The sequence below is a fragment of the Alligator sinensis genome, unplaced genomic scaffold (assembly GCF_000455745.1).
Source record: "Alligator sinensis unplaced genomic scaffold, ASM45574v1 scaffold1195_1, whole genome shotgun sequence".
NCBI lineage: Eukaryota > Metazoa > Chordata > Crocodylia > Alligatoridae > Alligator > Alligator sinensis.
Window position 1 is genome coordinate 292714 of NW_005842322.1, and position 19005 is coordinate 311718.

General features: G+C 43.9%; 1 protein-coding gene across 1 annotated transcript in view; it reads right to left on the reverse strand.

Moving 5' to 3' along the window:
- LOC112551068 (neurexin-3-beta-like) overlaps positions 1–541 on the reverse strand; it is a gene marked incomplete at its 3' end in the record, with an annotated part of 136172 nt that extends 135631 nt beyond the window's left edge. The window contains exon 1 of the mRNA XM_025209970.1: positions 249–541. Within this exon, the coding sequence (XP_025065755.1) occupies positions 249–483 (235 nt within the window). The remainder of the gene's footprint in view (positions 1–248) is intronic.
- Positions 542–19005: the final 18464 nt, after the last annotated feature.

Sequence of the window (19005 nt, forward strand, 5' to 3'; positions counted from 1 at the left end):
TCTCCGCGCCGGGGCGGGGGCCGCTGCTGCCAGATGTGGCGGGTCCCCCGGCGGCCCAGCGCTGGTCACCAAACTTTCCTGTTGCAAGGCGGGGTGGACAGGTCCCGGTCCCTGTCCCTGTCCCGGCCCCAGCCCCCGGCACGACCCCCCGTCCCGCCCCGCCCGGTCCCGGCGCGCCCACAGGGAGGCAGCGAGCAGCAGGACGAGCCGCGGCGGTCCGAAGCGATGCGAAGCGAGCGGGAACCCACCGTGTCCTCCGCGCAGGGAGCCCGGGGAGCGGTAGATGGAGATAGGCACGGAGTGGTGCTTGCTGCCGTGGAAGTGATGCTCGTGCGGAGCCTGAACCGCGGAGGAGGCAGAAGAAGCCACGTTGGAGGAAGTCCACACGGAGCTGACGATACATCCCCAAAAGAGGGAGCACATCCACAGGGGCCCGGCGGGGCGGCGGCCCGGGCACACGCCGGCCTCGGCTCGCAGGTGCATGGTCAATGCACGGGGCACCTACAGACGGGCGGGTTGAACTGCAGCCGGGCAGCCGGGGGGAGGCTCATGATGCCCAAGGGCCCATCCTAGGAGAAGCGAGAGTCGCTTCCAAGCGCGGGGGGGAGGGGGGAGCGCCTGTGAGTGTGAGTGCGTGTGTCAGTGTGTGCGTGTGCGAGGAGGGGAGGGCACGGGCGACGGGGAATAGCAACCGGCAGAAAAATGAGCTCGCTGTCTCCCAGGACTGAAGCTACAGGGCCAGGGACCCCTCTGCTGGACCCAGCCTCCAGGTGGGACGAGAAAAGCCGCACATGGCGGGAGGATCCTGGATCTTTCACTTGTCAGATCCCTCCAGGATCACGGAAAAGATTTCTTTTTTTGTTGTTGTTGTTGGTGCAAATATCGAGCTGATCTAACAAAAGCTATCACCTCTGCCACGAGTTTTGATCCCAGGGTCCTTGAGGGCTCTCCCTGCATGTGATCCTCCCCTCTCAGGAAAGGAGAGGAGAGGGAGGGGGGACAGAAAAATAGAAGAAAAAAGGGGGGACAAAAAGAAAAAAGCCAGAGACCCCAGGAACGTTTTGGATTTTGCTTTATCCCAATTCCAAGGGGGTTCACTTGCTTCTCCACCAGCAAGTGTTGCAATGCAGAAGTGCGAGGCGCACACACGGACACGCACACGCGTGCACACACACACTGATCGGGGTCGTTATCCTGCGTCCTGCTGCATCCAGGCGAGAGAGCTGAGGCTGCTTAACCCTGGGAGGGCAGGGGCGGATCTTCCCGGGCGAGAGTGCAAAGGAGAGAGGCACAAGAAGTGGCGAGGAGGCGGCGGCGGGGATCGGCGGTCCCGGATCCAGGCAGCCCCGGCAGCCCGAGGCGAAGCGGGAGACGCGGGCCCGGCGCGCTAAGTGAAGGCAACTAGGAAGCGCAGGTGAAGTGAAGCGAGGATTTAGGGAGCCAAATTCACAAATGGGCGAGCCGCATGCAAATAGGCTCACTCCAGAGAGCGAATCAGTGAAGCCCAAACACTGCAGAGGGACTGGCTGACTCCTAAGAAAGGGGGGGGCTGGAGTCCCACCCCCTCCATTCATACACTTCTTACACACGCACCTTCCCGTCTTCCTCCCCGTGCCTGAAGCCTGCTCTGCTGCGCCCCGCGCTTCCTTCATTTCCAGATACAAAAAAGAAAAGAAAAAAAAAGTTCTAGGTATAGAAAATTATAATAAAAAAGGGTCACATCTCGCCTCAGAGTGAGTGCAAGACGGTCCCCACCATCATCCCGAGAGCAGCAGGAAAACCAAGCAAAAACCCGGTGTTTGCAGAGGCAGGAGCCTGCTGGCAATCCCTTCTCTGTCATCTGGCACAGACCCTTCTGGCCCCCAAGCTTGAGGGGCCAGTTCCTGGAAAAGGCACAAGAGCAGTACTGTACCTAGACTCCTGGTGGCCCCAGGCAAACTTGTAGTCTCATTCCCCTTCACCAGAGATAATGATAATAATAAAAAATTACCATTTTCAGACCCGCTTTCTGTCCAGGCCCCAGGCAGCCACCTAGTTGGCCCATGCCTCTGTCTGGCCCTGCGCAAAAGCACATGCAGTCTGATTGTTAATGGCTCTGTCAGACATTCAAAAAGCCAGAGGCAAAATCAATCCAAGTTACGCCTTACAGAAAACTGCGTAATTTAGATTGGTAGCAAACACAACACACATTTGCCCTTTGGTGGCGGGTGGCAAATTTTATCCTGGGTTCAGCCATTTTGAAACCAGTTCATGTGTGCTGAACTTCTGTTATGCATATAGACCAGTTCCCAATAACTTATACCGGTAAAAGTGTAATGTCTGTACCTGGCCACAGCGTCTGGATGCTCACATCTCTTTATAGATTTTCAGAGTAAAGAAAGGTGAATCCAGAGTGAAAAGCACCGCATGTACCTGATTTTAAAGAGTGCTGAGCATCCACAACTCCAGTGAAGTCCAGTGGAGAGAGCAAGCATTTCTGGGAAGCAGATCATGCATCTGTTTGGGGTAGAATCTGTTCTCCGTGACTAAAATACCTATTCCAAACATACAGTGGAGAAATGATCTACCACCCCACAGGGCATCTAGGTTCATTCCAAGCGCATCGTGTTCCCTTTTTCAATCAGAATTACCATATTTATTTATCACAGCCACAAGGGGAGGAAAAAACAAAAAGATGCAGCACTTCTAACATAGGCAGCCTTTTGCTTGAAAAGGAGAACATTTTCTTCTGTTTGTTTGGCATCAACAACATGTCAGCAGCGAAGAGGGAAGCGGACAGCACAGAGTGGGAGGGGGACAGCCACTTGCCAAATGGCCTGGCCATCTGTGGTCACAAGTAGGAGGCTTTCTGCTGAGACTTCTTCAGCCACATCTCGCCAAAGCTACGCACAGAGAGCTCAGGACTTGTGTGCCAGATGCTAGGCAAACGAGATCTCTGGACTCTGGACAATGCGATCTTAGTGGGTGTGCAAGAGTCACACCAGGAGACAGCAATTTTGGACCAAAATGTTTTGAAGAGGTCAAAAGATGTTGGGAGCAGAGGGGGAAAGTAATATTGAGAGAGACCGGGTGTTGCTCACATTCTTAGCTGTGATTTGAAATGAAAGAGAGGCCAAGAGAGGCCTGCAGAACCAGGAGGTGCAAAGCAAGAGGCTCTTGCTTGCATGTATAAAGCACATTTAAAAAGGTTGTTTTGGTTTTTTTTTTTTTTTTACTGTATTTACCTTTCAGCTCCTGGATATGCTGCTAAATAAAAGTTTCTGTGCTTTCCAATACCTCCTTGCACCAGAACAGTGCAAGGATGTGATGAACACAATTATTTCACATCGCTATATAGCTTTTATTATAGAATGACTCTTTTATGCTTCTCCAACAGTAAGCTGAATCTAAACTAATTAAGTCCAAATTAGGAAGTTAGAAACTAGCTAAATGGTTACTTTTGCATTTTACAAAAGACATCATACAATAATATTTAATACTTACAACACATTTTCACTTGGAGATCTCAGGTTGCATATCAATTTGCATTACCAACATCTTCATTTAACACAGGGAAACTGGGGTAAAATGGTAAAGTGATTTACTGAAGACCACTCAAGTAAGTCAGTGCCAAAGACCTATAACTCTCATTTTGGTGGCCAAGACCCCAAACTAGGCTACCTCCTGATGAATTCTGTTTATATAACTATTGGTAATCATCACCTTACTGTAGAAATTAATAAACCTCTTTATGTCAGGGAGTTTCACATATTTTTGGCACTGGACATCCCTCCCCTTCCCTTTCTTCCTTCAAACCTGCCAAACTCTTCTCAGTTCACAGGTATTTATGAAACACAGAGTCAATATTTTTGGAAACTAATTTGAACTGAGTGCAGTGAAGACACAGGGAATTCTTACATGGATCTTTATGCTACTTCACTCAGGGGGCACCAAATAACCATTCCACATACATCATAAGCATTTTGTAATGGGCAAATGGAACTTCACACTTGGAGCTTTTACTTTAGCTTGACACATCTGTAATTTACTTTCCACTCACTTATTTTCTAGCTTAAGCAATCTAAAGTACTAGCTGAAACAGCCAGGATTGTTGCTGTGTTTTGATGGAGCCAATCACTGACAGTTGTGAGTAGTTGACTGGAAAATAAGACTAATAAATTTTGCATTTATCTTGCATCCCAGAATTTCAAACTGGTTTACAAACATGTATTAATTAAACCTTACAAGAACTCCATGTCCCAATTTGCAAATATGGAAAGAAAGGCACACAGAGGTTAAATGGGAATAGAAACCAAGAGTCTAGCCTGCCAGTCATGCTGCTACAGCCACTAGATCATACTGTTTCTCAGAGTACAGTCAAGAAGCCCTGTCTCAGTCTCCTGTTTAACCGCTAAATCCCAGGTCATCTCCCCAAAAGTTTTAATTCATTCAATTCAAAGGCAAAGTCAGGCACCATATTTTGAAATGTTTGTCAGTTACTCAACACATGGGAAATTTGCTCATTTCCTGAGGAAAGATTTAAAAGGATAGCCCATCACCAAATAGCAGGTTGCTAAAACACAGAAAATATACTGATAAAAATAAATTAATAACAATAACTAGTCCAGCCAGTTAGCAGGAAAGCAACAACAATCTGGCCTATCATAATTTTGTTCTCTGTCTTTAGCTACCGTGTTTGGAGAGACAGCTAACTATACTAGAAGCTCAGTCACTGGCCCCATTTAAGGAAAGTAAATCCAGGCAGCTTCAGAACATTTTACAGTGTAGGGTCTGATCCTATTCACGTGAAAGCCCATGGCAAAACTCTCATTAATAATCATTAACATCAGCAATAGATTCAACCTTAGAATCACAGGGTTGAAAGGGATGTCAGGGGTCATCTACTCCAACCCCTTGCACAAATCTTCTCCACCTCTGCTTTTCCAGCTCTGCTTGCCTCCTGGCTCAGAAGGCGCACACAACCTCCGCTGCTGTTAATTTCCATTTAATGCAGTCTTGAATCAAAGGGGGTGCCTTCCTCCACCCTCATTTCTGCTTCTGCCAGTTGTCTCTTGGGCAGAGGTGAGAAAATGTCATGAGCCACTTCTACTTTCCCTCATCCTGCCATATGATAAAGCTCCCTCCACTGAACATGGGAGCAGGGGGCCCATAAAAGGGACACACAAGCAGGCCCTAGCTTGTGCCAGAGGCTGCAGTGTGTTTGACAACCCCTGTTCAGCAGACGCATAAACTACTGCCTTTTACATCCTGTGTCACTTGTCTTCCTTTCTAATTTCTGCCCACAGAAGCTGGTTTGCTACAAACTGGTGGGCAGGCTGCCCTGCAAACAAACAGAAGAAAGGTCGAAAGAGCCAACCTGCACAAATATAAACATAAACATTTTTTAAAGGAAAATCTGTGAAGCAAGCTATAAATACATCAGTGGGTTCTTGTGACACCATAAAGCACTGGAACTTCACTCTGACTTGCTTTATTAGGTGTCAGTAGATGTATTTACTGCCCTGTAATTCACAGGCGACTCATTTATTTAGCAGCATCATTGCTGGAGGAGGGCAGATTTCAATTGTATTTTCCCCTCCTGGGTGGCAAGGGGAAGTTTATTGCCTGAAGGGAAGTTTTAACAATGCTGTTCCCAGAAGATTTACTTTAAAAAAAGGCTTTGTTCTTCTCCCACTGGTTTAGTGTATCTCAGGTAAGCACACACTATTTCACATGTTCTTGGGTCTACAGTGCCAGGAGCAGATGTTTCAAGGAACCAGGATAACACATCAGATGTGTTGGAAATACCAGAGGGACAGTTTCCCTTATCATGGCAGTGTGTCCTGCTGCTTAGGACCAACAGACAGCCCTAGCATTTCTGCAAAAATGAGAAATAATGAAAATTACATTTTTGGAACTTAGAAAGAAATCCATTTGGTTTCAGATTCTGAAGACGTTCTTACTTTATCCTTCCCAGGCCAGCCATCCCCCTCTCTGACAACCATTACTGATGAAAAAAATACACAATCACGTTACTGCACATAATGGTCACTCAGAACTTCAGCTCAGAGAACAGTCAGTGCCTCTAGCTCCAAAAGCACAGGTAACTCACATTTGAGCCAAAGGAGAATTTCTATCAGTTTGGAGTAGTACTGGGCCTATGGCACATAGTTAAACAAATTCAATTCCATCCAGTAGAGGACAGAAGTGATAAATATACATTAGTTAATTCATTGCTATATAATAAGACAAGAAACAGTTCACATAAAATATGGACCCAGTATTTCCCTCCCCAAATCAAACTCAGTCTCCCCAGGTTCAAATAGAAGTGTTTTTGTTTTACTTTCTGAAGAACAAATAGGAAGGAGAGCAAAAAAAAAAAAGCTTGATTTTTATTCTTTAAACAAATGTTTAAATAAAACAAGGCTGAAGCAGACTATACATGGTAGGAAACTTAACACTGATACAGACTCCTTTGGCTCTAGGCAACTGATTCAAATGCTGCTGAGGCAGATGAGATGAAATGTTGTTCCCTCACTAGCCAACGTGGAATGAGTTACCCTCAAACCTAGTCTCTACTGCTCAGGTGTCTGCCGCATAACTCTCCCTCTACTGGTGGTCTCCATATAAAGACAAATAGCGAATATGCCAAGAAATTTGCATCATCTGCCCCCAACCCTGGGAATCCCTCCAGGTCAGGATTGAAGCACTGCTGCTGTACCTGGTCTATACAAAACCAAAGAGCTAGAATTTCCAATGTGGGTGGGTTTGGTTTTCTACTTCATTTAACTAATAAAAAAGAAACACAGCTCTTTTTTTCTTCATCAGCACACTGTAATACCTAGCCTACTGCAAGTAGAGCAGTACTGTCTGCCTTCCTGGCACAAAAGTGCTAACCTGATGTATAAGATCACTGGGGCACAGGACCACTGCCAAACACACCCCTCAACCCTGTCTCAAGTACAACTCCTCTATTAAAGAACTATAGAGGACTAAATTCTATTCATTGCCACACAAATTTAACCTTCATGCAATTAATGGATTGGGCAAAGGTTTAATTTGAGGCCAGCAAAGCAAATACCAGAATGAGAGAGAGAGAGAGAATTTCACTACAATGCTAATTTGGTATCAAAGGAAAAACCAAGACTGGACATAAGGAAGAATCAGGCTGGACATAAGGAAGAATTTCTTTACTGTCCAAGCCCCCAAGGTCTGGAATAGCCTGCCATAGGAGGTGGTTTAAGCACCTACATTGAACACCTTCAAGAGTAAATTGGATGCTTATTTTGCTGGGATCCTATGACCCCAGCTGACTTCCTGCCCTTTGGGCGGGGGGCTGGACTCGATGATCTTCCAAGGTCCCTTCCAGCCCTAATGTCTATGAAATCTATGAAAGACCAAAAGGTACAGGTACACTTAGGATTGTCCTCTGGTGCCCCATTTCAGTGAAAAGAAAAACACTCAGCTGCAGAGTTGGGAGAAGCAGCCTACTCCTGTTCAATTTCTACCTAAATTCACACTTTCTAAAATTTCCAGGCCACATAAGGCTATCCTTTCATAACTGCCTGGGAGCAGAGACTGCCACAAACAGTCAATACGTATGCTTAGAGTATGATTTCACTCTCATTTAACCACTGAAAATCTGGACTGATCCAATAAAGCCAACATCATGCCAATGCTAAAAGTGAGACAGGACCTAAGACTCTAATGTTTGCCATGCAGAGAGGGAGCTGGTTATCCAAACTGGTCTGAAGTCAGACAGAAGGCAGGTCAGGGTGGCATTTTAAAACTAAATGATTTAGAAAAGCATAAGCTTTTGTAGGCTACAGTTTACTTTATCAGATGCTATGCTAGTGTCTGACTCAATGCTGAAAGTCCAAGCTTGTTATACAATTATTACTACTACTACTATTAATACTAGTGAAGGCAGTTCCTATGGAACAACCAAGGATGGGGCCCCCACTGTACTCAGCACTGTACACAGAAAAGCAGCAAGTCCTGGCATGAGGAGTTTGCAATTTTTCTTGATCTGAATTTGTCTTATGTAAGGCAACGTTTTGGAAGCTGTGAATATACTGGGCCAGCCCCACAGGCATATCTCAGCCTTCTTGGCCAAGTCTTCCTGATCAGTTGATTTCTGAGCTTGAAGGAAGTGGAAGAGGTTAGAGATCAAGATGTAAACTTCTTACCTTCTGCTGGAGACCAAATCAAACTGAGTTATGAATATTCTCCCCAGTGTGGGATTCCAAGTTTATCTTGCATTTCTTTAGGTTCTGCCTTGGAGGACTTAGATTACCTCTCCACCCTGCTCTTATCTTTCTCTCTGTTTCTCATACACAGGAACCCACACATGCAAGCACACGTCACCTCTGCACTGGGGCACTATTTTCCCTCTGCACCATGCAACTCACCCAGACTTCAGTAAATAGCTTGATACTGGTGGAGAAGGGAAACAGCTTCCGGGGTATTTTCTTTATTTTGTTTACTGTAAACTGCTGGTACTGAGGAGACTCCAGGTTTCACTAGGCCCAGAAAGACTGCATGTCTTAAAACACTGAAAAAAACTAGATGGAATCTGGCTCGTTAGATTTCTAAATCGCTCCTCTGCTGCAGATGGCGGTTTGATCAATGAGAAATGAACTGCTGGGTCTCAGTCTAGTTTTCACAGTGTACCCCCTCTCCTCCAGCACAATTATGACCCTTGCTTCCCGCAAAAAGGCCAAGGACTAAATGGAGAGAACTGCGGTGTATGCTTAGGAGTCATCTTTCTCTATTTTTGACACTAGATGTTCTGACAGCCTCTGCTATCCACACGTCCTATGTGGCACTGAGGCTGGGGCAAATTCATCCCTAATGTAATTGCTTAAGAATTAATACTAGGGATGAAATTAGTCTAGTTGTCTTCAAGACCTTGCTATGTGGATCCCTTGTACCTCCCACCCCAGGAGCCACGTCCTGTAGAGACAGAGATAAAGGGCAACTGTGCACTAGTGAGCCTGTCTTCTAATAAAATAACTAGCCCTATACAAGTATCATTTACCTACCGTCACTTCCCACTTCTAGCCAGCGGTGAGATGCATCAACAAGGCAGCATGAAAGAAGCTTGCCCTGCCACTGCCTGGATTGCACCTGGCTCACACAAAACTTTGGTCTCCATGGGCTGTCAGCCAGGCACCTTTCAACAGCAGTGCTAAACATTAATTCTACCATATGAAAATTTACATCAGGGCTTCTTAGCCTGGGAGGAAAATACTGGGAAATTATTTCTAATGATCTCTAGCTCAGAAACGTAACCAAGATCATAAAGCCTGAAGTAGGAAGGGTTGGGTGGTGCAGGGGGAATAGATACAGTTAAAATGTCAATTGCAATAAATAGGGAACAATTTAAATTTTTTACCCATGAAAGCAGCGAGATGTTTATTTTTCTTTTGAGCTAAAAGAAATCTTGTCTGGCACAGAAGCTGTTGCTTTTCCTCCTTTAAACTCGCTTCTGTGCTAATGAAAAGCGAACTCTCTAATAGACAGTCTGCAAAGGCTCCCCTCTGCTTTGCTTCTCTCTTCCCACCTATCATCTTTCCTGGCTTCTGCCTGTAATCACCTGTTCATCTCACAGCAATAACTGCCAGGTGACTGGTGTTTGCTGTGGTCTCCCCGAATACCAAGAAGAGAATTAAAAGAAAAGAAAAGAGAAGGTGGGAGAAAATCTCTCAATGACATGAATGTCTCAGTGCCAGCCAGACAAAGAAGGAAGCGTTTCCTGCGGCCGAGGCTGCTCGTGTGGGAGCTGCTGATAGGTATAATTTCCTAAGATGTATACCTTGTCAGCGTGCAGAAGATGAACAGAAAAGAAGGTCAGAGCAGCCAAAGCTGAAAGATTGGAAGGACAAAAGGAGAGAGTGGGGAGAACCATTTGGTTACTTTAAACTCTTCAAGGACCCATGTTGCATCATCTATAGCAAACCTACATATTGGCATGGCATATGAAGATCTCCCATTAGCCATCTCATCACTACAGATGAAACGGCCATTTTAGAAAAAAGGTTGCTTTGGTTATATCACTCTCTGACCATGGAGGACAGGGATTTTTCTTCTCCCCTGTCACTCATCCTAGAATCCTACAAAAAAAATAAAATTAAAAAAAACCCAAAAAACTGTTCAGGGGTGTCTGATATGGTTTGACTAGAAGAGGTGTTGATACAGACTGAGGGCAGGATGGGCAATTGCTCAGATTGCCATTTACTCAGGAACCACCTAGCTGCTAAAATCTTCATTTCACAGAGCACGCTGCTCCCTGAGGGGGCACACTGGTTAAGAAGTGGCCCCTCCTATGGGATAGCTATCACAAAATGTTGCACTGCCTCTAGGAAAATCTCTCTCCATCAGCATTGGCTAGCAAGAATATAAAACCCCAGACCTTTGGCAAAAACTCAGAAAAAGCATGTTAGCTCCCCACTAGAAACATCTGTGTATGATCCATAGTGTAAAAAGGATGATGATTAAGCTCTGCCCTCAGGTGCCAAGTATCTGCACCTGCAATTAATTATTAGGAGCTGCATCTCTCCAGAGTAGCCCTAAAGCATGGAACTCAAGGTATCCAAGATCAAGATTGGACAGGAGACAGTACAGGATTTAAGTACCTGCACCCTGCTAGAACACCTAGAATACTCACTTGAAGCCTAACCCTGTAGCTCCCATTGACCTCGATGAGCATCCAACATGTCTGCACAAATAAATGCATTAACAACTGATCCCGGGACTTACTGGGATGCTGGCAGAGAAGATAACCTGAAGAAGAGAAAGAAATATAACCCATTTTAAAAACACTTTTCTTCCTGCACCTCATGCTCTTACCATGGTCCAGGAGTCAAGCTATTGAATCTAACCCCACCAGGTTCTCTAGCCCTTCCTATCCCATGGGAGTCTGGCAGTTTCCTTGGGGGGGGGAGGAGGGGAGGGTGGTGGCGTGTGTGCGCGCGCGCACTGACCACATGGATGCAAACAGAGAGGCAGCCTTCTCAAACTCAGTGCTCTACTTTTCCCACTGTCCCTGTACCTGAGCAACACAGATTCCATGCGGAGGAATTTGTGTTTGTGCATGGAGAGGAAAAAAACAACAGCAACAAAAACCCATTGGAGTTACAAATGCTGACACTAGCACGAACATCAGGCAGGCGGCAGCTTTAAGCACCAGGCAGCCGTGAAAATCAAGAAGTGGAAACAAAGAAGAGGAAGGAGCGACATCCTCCTTTATTGATGCACTGTAAACAACAGATAAGGCATAAACTGCTCCCAACACGACCGTGCTACTTATTGAACAGTGCGGACAAAAAGCTCTGGCTACTCATTGCAGTGCTGAGGGAAAAAGCTGATGATAGGGATGCAGCGGATTATGTCTAAAGTAGCCAGGAGCATGCATATACACACACATGTACACACACTTCTCCTTCTCCTTCTCCTCTCTAGCCTCTTATCTCTTTCTCCGACTCTGTCAACCAGGGACCACTACAGAAAAAGCCAAAAAAAAGAAAGAACAAGGAAATTTCAGTATATCATTGAAAGGCAGCTCACTTGAAAGAAAACAAGTTTCATTCCATTCCTTTTGAACTCATGATCAGTCACACAAAAGCCCTTTGCACCCTGAATCACTCTCTCTACTGCTCTAGGTTGCAATAAGGTCTGTGTACAGTTTTTATATTTAACTGGATGCCATACTCTTCCTCCTTCCCTTTTGTCTTCTTTCTTTTATCAGCCACCAAAGGTGAGCATTTAGGGTGGCAATGCCCAATCCATCAGTGACTCCTGCTGGGTGGTGGCCGTGGTGCAGTCTGTGCTGGGATGAGGGAGTGAGATGTGAGAGGCTCTTGCCCTGGCTAACTGTTACCAACTTATTTGCTATCCCCACCTAAGCAGTCTGATCATTTCAGCAGGTAGATCAGAGCTTAGCTATTATACAGCAATGAGAGCTATACAAAACCCTAAGACAGACAGACAGACAGACAGACATGTGGACTGCGTAACAACTTTCCCTGGCACAGAAATACTCCTTACCAGCTATCAACCCCCACACCGAAGCATCAGGGACTTAACAGAAAGCAGATCAAAAGAAGTGAATTTGATACTCCTGGCTGTATTAAAACATGTTACAGTGTTCTAATGCAACACCCTCAAACTATGTGTTAGTATAAAAGCTATAGCATTTTGGTCTTTTACTGTAGACTACTTTAGCATAATAGGAACCTCTTATAAAAATGTATTCATTTTCTTTTTTCCCCAGCAATAGATCAAATTACTACAGCCTGAAAGACGGATACCCCAATGTCTTAGATCTGTGCTATACAGATTCAGTAATGAAGCATAGTTTCGTTAGAGAAGGAGAGAAATAACAGCAGCAGCAAGAAACCTTCAAAAGCAAGTTATTTAGTGCCATCTTGATCACGCATTATTGTCCACTGAAAAAAAGGAAATAATCTAGTTCTGGCAACAAGACAGATACAGGTTAGAATCCAAAAACAGAAAGTCCACCGCTCCTTTCCTCTCCTGCCTTGCAATCATTACTTTGGTATTTCAACCAAATAACTGAACATATCTTGGAATGGGGTAGACAAGGAGGAGAGAAATTGCATAGCATGGTGCAAAACAGTGGGATGAAATTAAGCAAAAGAGCAATTTTCCAGCATACAGGGGAAATTTCCTAACTCTGTGAGGAAAGTTAACTCAAGGGAAGCGCTAGAACTCCCACTACTTGGATTATTTAAATCTGGAGGGGATAAAACACTGTAGAATAGACTACATGGAACACTCTTGCACTGGTAAATTCTAGATTGAATCCAGCAGATCTTTTCTATTTGCATCTTCATTGATGCTGTGACCTATGATAATGCTGTATACAGGTTATCATTAATCATCACCATAATTTTTGTTGATGTTATTAACTAGCAGTAATTCATGGAAAACAAGCAAGTGCTCAAAAGAAAAAAAAAAATTTGATGAAATGTTCCCCAGTGCTAACTGGGATGAAATGAAAATTTTATCGTTTACAATATTAGAGACCAGATTATCAAGGCACTTTGCAAGTATTCTGATCCCACACTTGGAACCAATTATTGAAAATAGGAACTAAACAGCTTCGAAAATTTGGTCCTGATTTTGAGGCTTACACCCCTCAGAAAATGGCAGGTACCAGTCTCCTTACTAATAAAACAAAGTACCATGATTGCAATGAAGGGCCGGTTGGAAATAAATTCCACTTAATGAAAAAGTGTGTGTGTGTGTGTGTGTGTGTGTGAGAGAGAGTGTGTGTGACCTGCTCTTCTTGATTTTTGTAAAGTTAGAGACCATTGATAGGTCAGTGGTTAGGGAACTTGTCTGGATGTGAGAGATTGAAGCAGGTACACAATGGACTAGTATGTGGGTCTTCTACTCATGAGCCTAGTCCCTTAACCAACTGGCTATTTCAGAATTTCTCTTGCTCCTTCCCAGAGATTCCACTGAACCCTAAATATTTCTTTCCTGATGACAGTTTATCAAAGGAGAGTTGTTTTTCATAGAAACAGGTTGGTTTCAAAGGAATATAGTTTCACAGAATGTATTTCTCCCCTTAGCCACCTGTTTTACAATGGTTTACCACAGCTGTAAAGTTTTCTTAAGACTGCTAGTTATAGGGTGAGGATGGTATGTTCCTAATATTTGTACAGCACCTAACACATATTAGGTATTATTGAAATAGAAAACACAGCAATAAGTAGAAATTGAGTTTAAAAGGGTTAAAACCAGGCTAGGCAAAGTACTGGAGACTTTCCTAGAGGGAATAATCCTGCACCGTCCAAGTGGGACAGATGGCATTTAGCAAGTAACTACTTCTACCTTTCTCCATAACCATTTTTCTCCTTTTTGCACTTATATTTTTGCAATTGCCCTTCTCATCCCATACATACACGCATACGCACATGCATCCAGGCTCACCCACTCACTCATTTCTTTCGTTGCCAAGAAGGAGCACCTTGAGTGGGATTCAGTTATTCGCTGTCCACAAAACTTCTGGTGTGTCTCTCTCTAAATAGCTGACATCTGGAGTTGCTATTTGCTTCTTCTACACTTCTCAGCACGAATGGGAGGCAGCTAGGCAATAAAAGCATAACATCTTATTTTAAAAATATTTTATGCCACCCCCTCTTCTTTCCAGCAGAGGTTCCAGGAATCCATGTTCAGCCACATCAGTTGACTGGCCCCCCAAACCATCCATCTTAAGGAGATTTAGTGTGACATTTTATATAAAAGGGGGAGCTGGTAGTGATACCTACATTTCTATTTTCTAACACAAACCAGTATAAAGTGCTTCATTGTTTTGTTTTTTAGACAAGGTGGGGGAGGGGTTGGAAGAACTTATCACATTGGAACTCTGTGGTGGAGTGAGACAGGACCCAATTAACCTGGATGGCACTCAGCTTCCTCAACCCGTAAGACCATCCTTTCTTTTCCTGCAGCCCCCTTCCTCATTCACTGCAAACCTAGTTTCTACAGCAACTAAGGCAGGGGTCCGACAGACAGTAGCCTTATTAATTATGCAACCCTGATTCATTTGTTGAGTATCATCCATCCTGCATACCAAATAAGTCAGGGCTCCAAAACAGTATGTGATCGTGTAATTAAAGACTGTATCAAATGCATGCATGTGAGGGGGCAAAATTAAGGTTGCACAGGCAACCTTCATTCTGGCTTTTCCTAACTTCTGAGTCCTTGACTTTGCCATGAACAAGGCTATTTTTTAATGTTTTATTTTATATACCTCATTTACTTATTTAAAGGAACATGGAGATGCTCTATTTAAATAGAAAATTTAGGCAGTGAAGAAACATGGTTCATAAAGCTCAGTCATAAATCGCTAGCACAGCAATGGGCACCACAGATGAACCTAAATCGATTAAATTACTCTTGCTAGAAACACGCACACTGAAATATGTTTCTGTTTTGGCTGATGTAAGGCACCCTGTCATTCTTCTATTCATTCCAAAGGGTTCTTGTTAGCAGGTTGAAAGAATTAAGTTAAGTAGACTCACCAATATATTAATAGGTCTCTCCAATCCAACTGTGGCATGTTCAGAGAAAGCCACCTGCCTTCCCTTGCAGCAGAAGCTGCTGAAACATTGCCAACCTTTCGCCCAGCTGTTTCAAAAACTAAAATTAGATGCACCTGTTGCAACAGTTGTTTCTGCAGCTGGATCATGGGATGTAGATCAACAAGATTCAGGATGAAGCCTCCCATTTTGAGCCAATGCTACACTTATTACTCTGGCATAATACCAGGGGATATTGTGATATAGGAAGTAATGCTGATGACTCAAACAAAGGTATCTGGGCTCCTACATCATTACTGGTTTAAAATGCAAGTGTCTCCAGTTGGTCAGGTGGCTAATGGGGAAAAAAGGGGAACTCAAGGTCCATGCCCCATTTAATCCTAGGAGTATATGAGGACTGAATCTCGAATCAAGTATAAACAAACACAACGTCTTCCCAAGTCTGTAGGTACCTTAAAACAGTAGTTCTCAGAATTACGAATTTTTCCATTCAGCCAAATGCCTTGTTGATTCTGAAACCTACAGATGGCAATTTCAGCCTCAACGCCATTAAATATTCCACTGTAGATCATTTTAGCAGAATAATCCAGCAACAGTACTGAATCCAAAATTCCATATTACCTCTCCACCTCCCTGGTGCCTGAAGTTTCAGCTGCTCCCTTCAGTTCCCCCACAGACAACTCCTATAATTTTTGCTGCCAATACAGAAATCTCTAGCATACTGAAAAATGAAACTATGGAGACAGTATCTGAAAAATTGAACTTAACATGAATGCTGACAACTGTGCTTATTATATATAATTATTATTATTATTAAATCCCACAGAACTGTCCATTTTAGACACTATCCACAGAGAATCTCCAGGATATCACAGATATGTAGCTTCAGGACCCTGGGACTTTGCCATAGATTAGAACATAGGTCTGGTTCTCCATAGAGTAGATGAAGTCTTGAAGCTGACTTGCAATCTCAGAGACCTCTAGAAACAGGAGTAGATCCATGACCCCCAGTTTGCATTTTCTTTTGGCATACACACTCAGGTTGGACACACAGGTAAGTTGTATACACACACTTGCATAACAATTAGATGTACCTACATGTTTACACACAGGAATCCAAATTTGCATGCAGGCACACACAGACTTGCACACACAGCTATAAATAAGCACTGACTCATACATATAAAAGAGCAAGCATGACTAGGAACATGCAAATATATACATACACATCTATGATCTGCACAAATCTATGCCCACACAAATACACATATATGGAGTTATACACACATATTCAAATGTGCATGCCATATGCATAAATGTATGCAAGTGCACAATTGTGCCTACACAGCTAACCAGCCAGGGGAATAGACATTTCAGAGCAGAGTGCAGATCATCAGCTTCCCATCAAAAATACCTCAGATTTTCCCCTTTCAAAGGAAGAGAGCTTGGTTGTCAAATCTAGTAATAAATGCTTGTCAAGGCTGTTTCTGATGGGATCTAAAGGTGGTTGGAGAAGTGGGGGCCATCACGGTCAAATTGCACAAGCGGAACTCAGAGAGCAGGGAAAAGACAGAGACAGTAACACAAAGATTTTTTCCCTCTGTCTCTCTGGGAAATAATGAACAAATTCTCCAGAGTGATTACTGTGTTATATCTGCAGGCCTTCTCAAGTCTGTATTAGACAGAAGATGCTCCTATCTTCCCTCAGATTAAATGTGCCTGGTTAAAAGTGATCAGAGGTTGGCACGATAATTATCTTTCCTCATTAGAAAGAAAGCCCTGGACTGACTGAATATGACTCCTCTGTCAGGGCCCTTTGCTGGCTGTAATAGTACTCAGCCAATATCAATGGGCACAATATTTGGTGTGAACAAAACAAAGAAACATATCAAGTACCCCGTCTTTTTATTTTCTTCTGTTCTTCTAAGCCTGCTGAGTGAGGTGGGAAGGTGCCAAATCCCTTTTTAACTTGTATAACTGCACTGCAATGTCACCAAAGAGCCTCGTTAAACTGAAAAGCTTCCCAAATGTTTGTTTCCTCATTTCTGAAGTGATTGCTTTTGCTTCTCTTTTTTAATTTAAGGATGCGTGCTCCCAGCACCCCCCTGCCTCCTCCTGGGGCCAGCTCTGGGCAAAGATCCAGGGTAGCATTCCTAATATTCTGCTGCAGCAGCTTTCACCACGAGTGTACAACATGCCTTTGCCCAAGGGAGCTGGGAGGAGGGAACCTATGCAGGTGAAGACAAGGCAGAAAGCTGTTACAAACGGAGTGTGAGCAGGCCCGGAGGGCATGTCAGTGATTGAACAGAAGGGCTCCCTCCACTGGTTTTCCCACCATTTTATTTTGGGGAAAATTCATTTGTTATTTTATTACCAGGAGTTTGGAGGGAGTGAACAGTGCTGATTGGCCCAACTCTGGAACTTAATGCTCAGCTACAAAACAGGCAGCACCAAGGCTGCTTTAATACAGTATACTGCTTTGTGCACTCCCTTCTATCAAAGGGAGCTGATACCACCTGTGTAATGCACGGGTCCTGCCTTAGACAGTGCAGTACATGCACCCTCACTTTAAAGTACCCAGAGAGGCTTTATGGAACAGAATGGAAACTGTTCAGGAATCACCCTCCAGCCTGATCTTCATTGCTAATATGACTGCCCTGGTAGTCCTAGCCATGACTGCTTAATCTGACCCAGGACAGTTATGATGGCTGCAAGTAAAACTGACAGCAAGGGGAAGCCTACCTGGTGATGGGGTGATGCTATGCAGCCCAAACCTTATATACCTATCTGAGAGCTAGAGACTCAGAGAGAATTACAAAGTCTATCCATAGTTAGCAGATGCTGTATGGAGGATCTTTTGCATTAAGTACAAACAAATCTCTCCTCCTCTCTCCCATTAGGGGCAAACCAGTCCCTCCACTTTGGTCTGTGGGGATGACTTCTAGAAGTGGAATCCCACATTCTTACTATGCATCTGGAATAAAATTAGCTTCTAAAAATGTCATTCTGCATTCAATTCTGGTAATTTCCCCTTATCTGGTAAATTCCTAATCACCCCCAGTAAAACAACACTAGAGAATAGATTTCTGCTTTTAAACTGGGGAGAACTGAACTCAGGAACCATCCCCCCCCTTTTTTTTTTTTTTTTTTAGTGGGTAACCATCTGGGGATTGAAGGGCTCACAGCAATGGGTGTGTTCCTGTGAGACGTTCTATAATCACAGAGCAAATTGCAGTGTGGGCAGCTCTGTATTAATGTATAATGATGTGCTGTAAAACGGTAAAATGAGGGGGTACTGTGTTATCACGTGATGCAACTTAACAAGACAACACAATGTCTTCATGTCATGATATTGCCTATAATAAACACAGGCTCCTACAAGTCCTGTAAGCAGACAAGGCAAAATTAAAGCCAACCCTCGAACATATGACCAGTTAGCAAAGCAAAGGGGAACATGTTGACTAGGAAGTAACTGACCCTATAGCTGGACACATAAGTCAGTCCACTTAGATTCTTTTCATTCTGGGAAACTTCTGGCTTTGCTATGACATCCAATTAAAGGGGAACGGTCCATAGTGCAAGAATAGAGTGCCACAACGTTTTATTTTTCTTAAGTGTTCTGCCTCTTCCAGCTTCCCACCACTCCTAGCTGGCAATGATGGACTACTCCACTGCAAATCAAACTCCAACAGCTCAGTTTTACCAATCCCAAGGGTTAAAAAAAAAAAACCTACGTGTCAAGTTCTTCTTGTTCCATTAAAAAACCATGATATTGGTTTTTAAAAAAAAAAAATTGTTTCCCTTCTGTTTTTTGAGCTTTTCAGTAGGGGAAACGAACATTTTTGAGCTGTCATAACCTAACAAAATCAGTTGTCATAAAAACAAACAGATTCTCACATAATCGCATGGCTCCAGGAGCTAGAGCTTTAACAAACACTTCAGGCTCTCAATC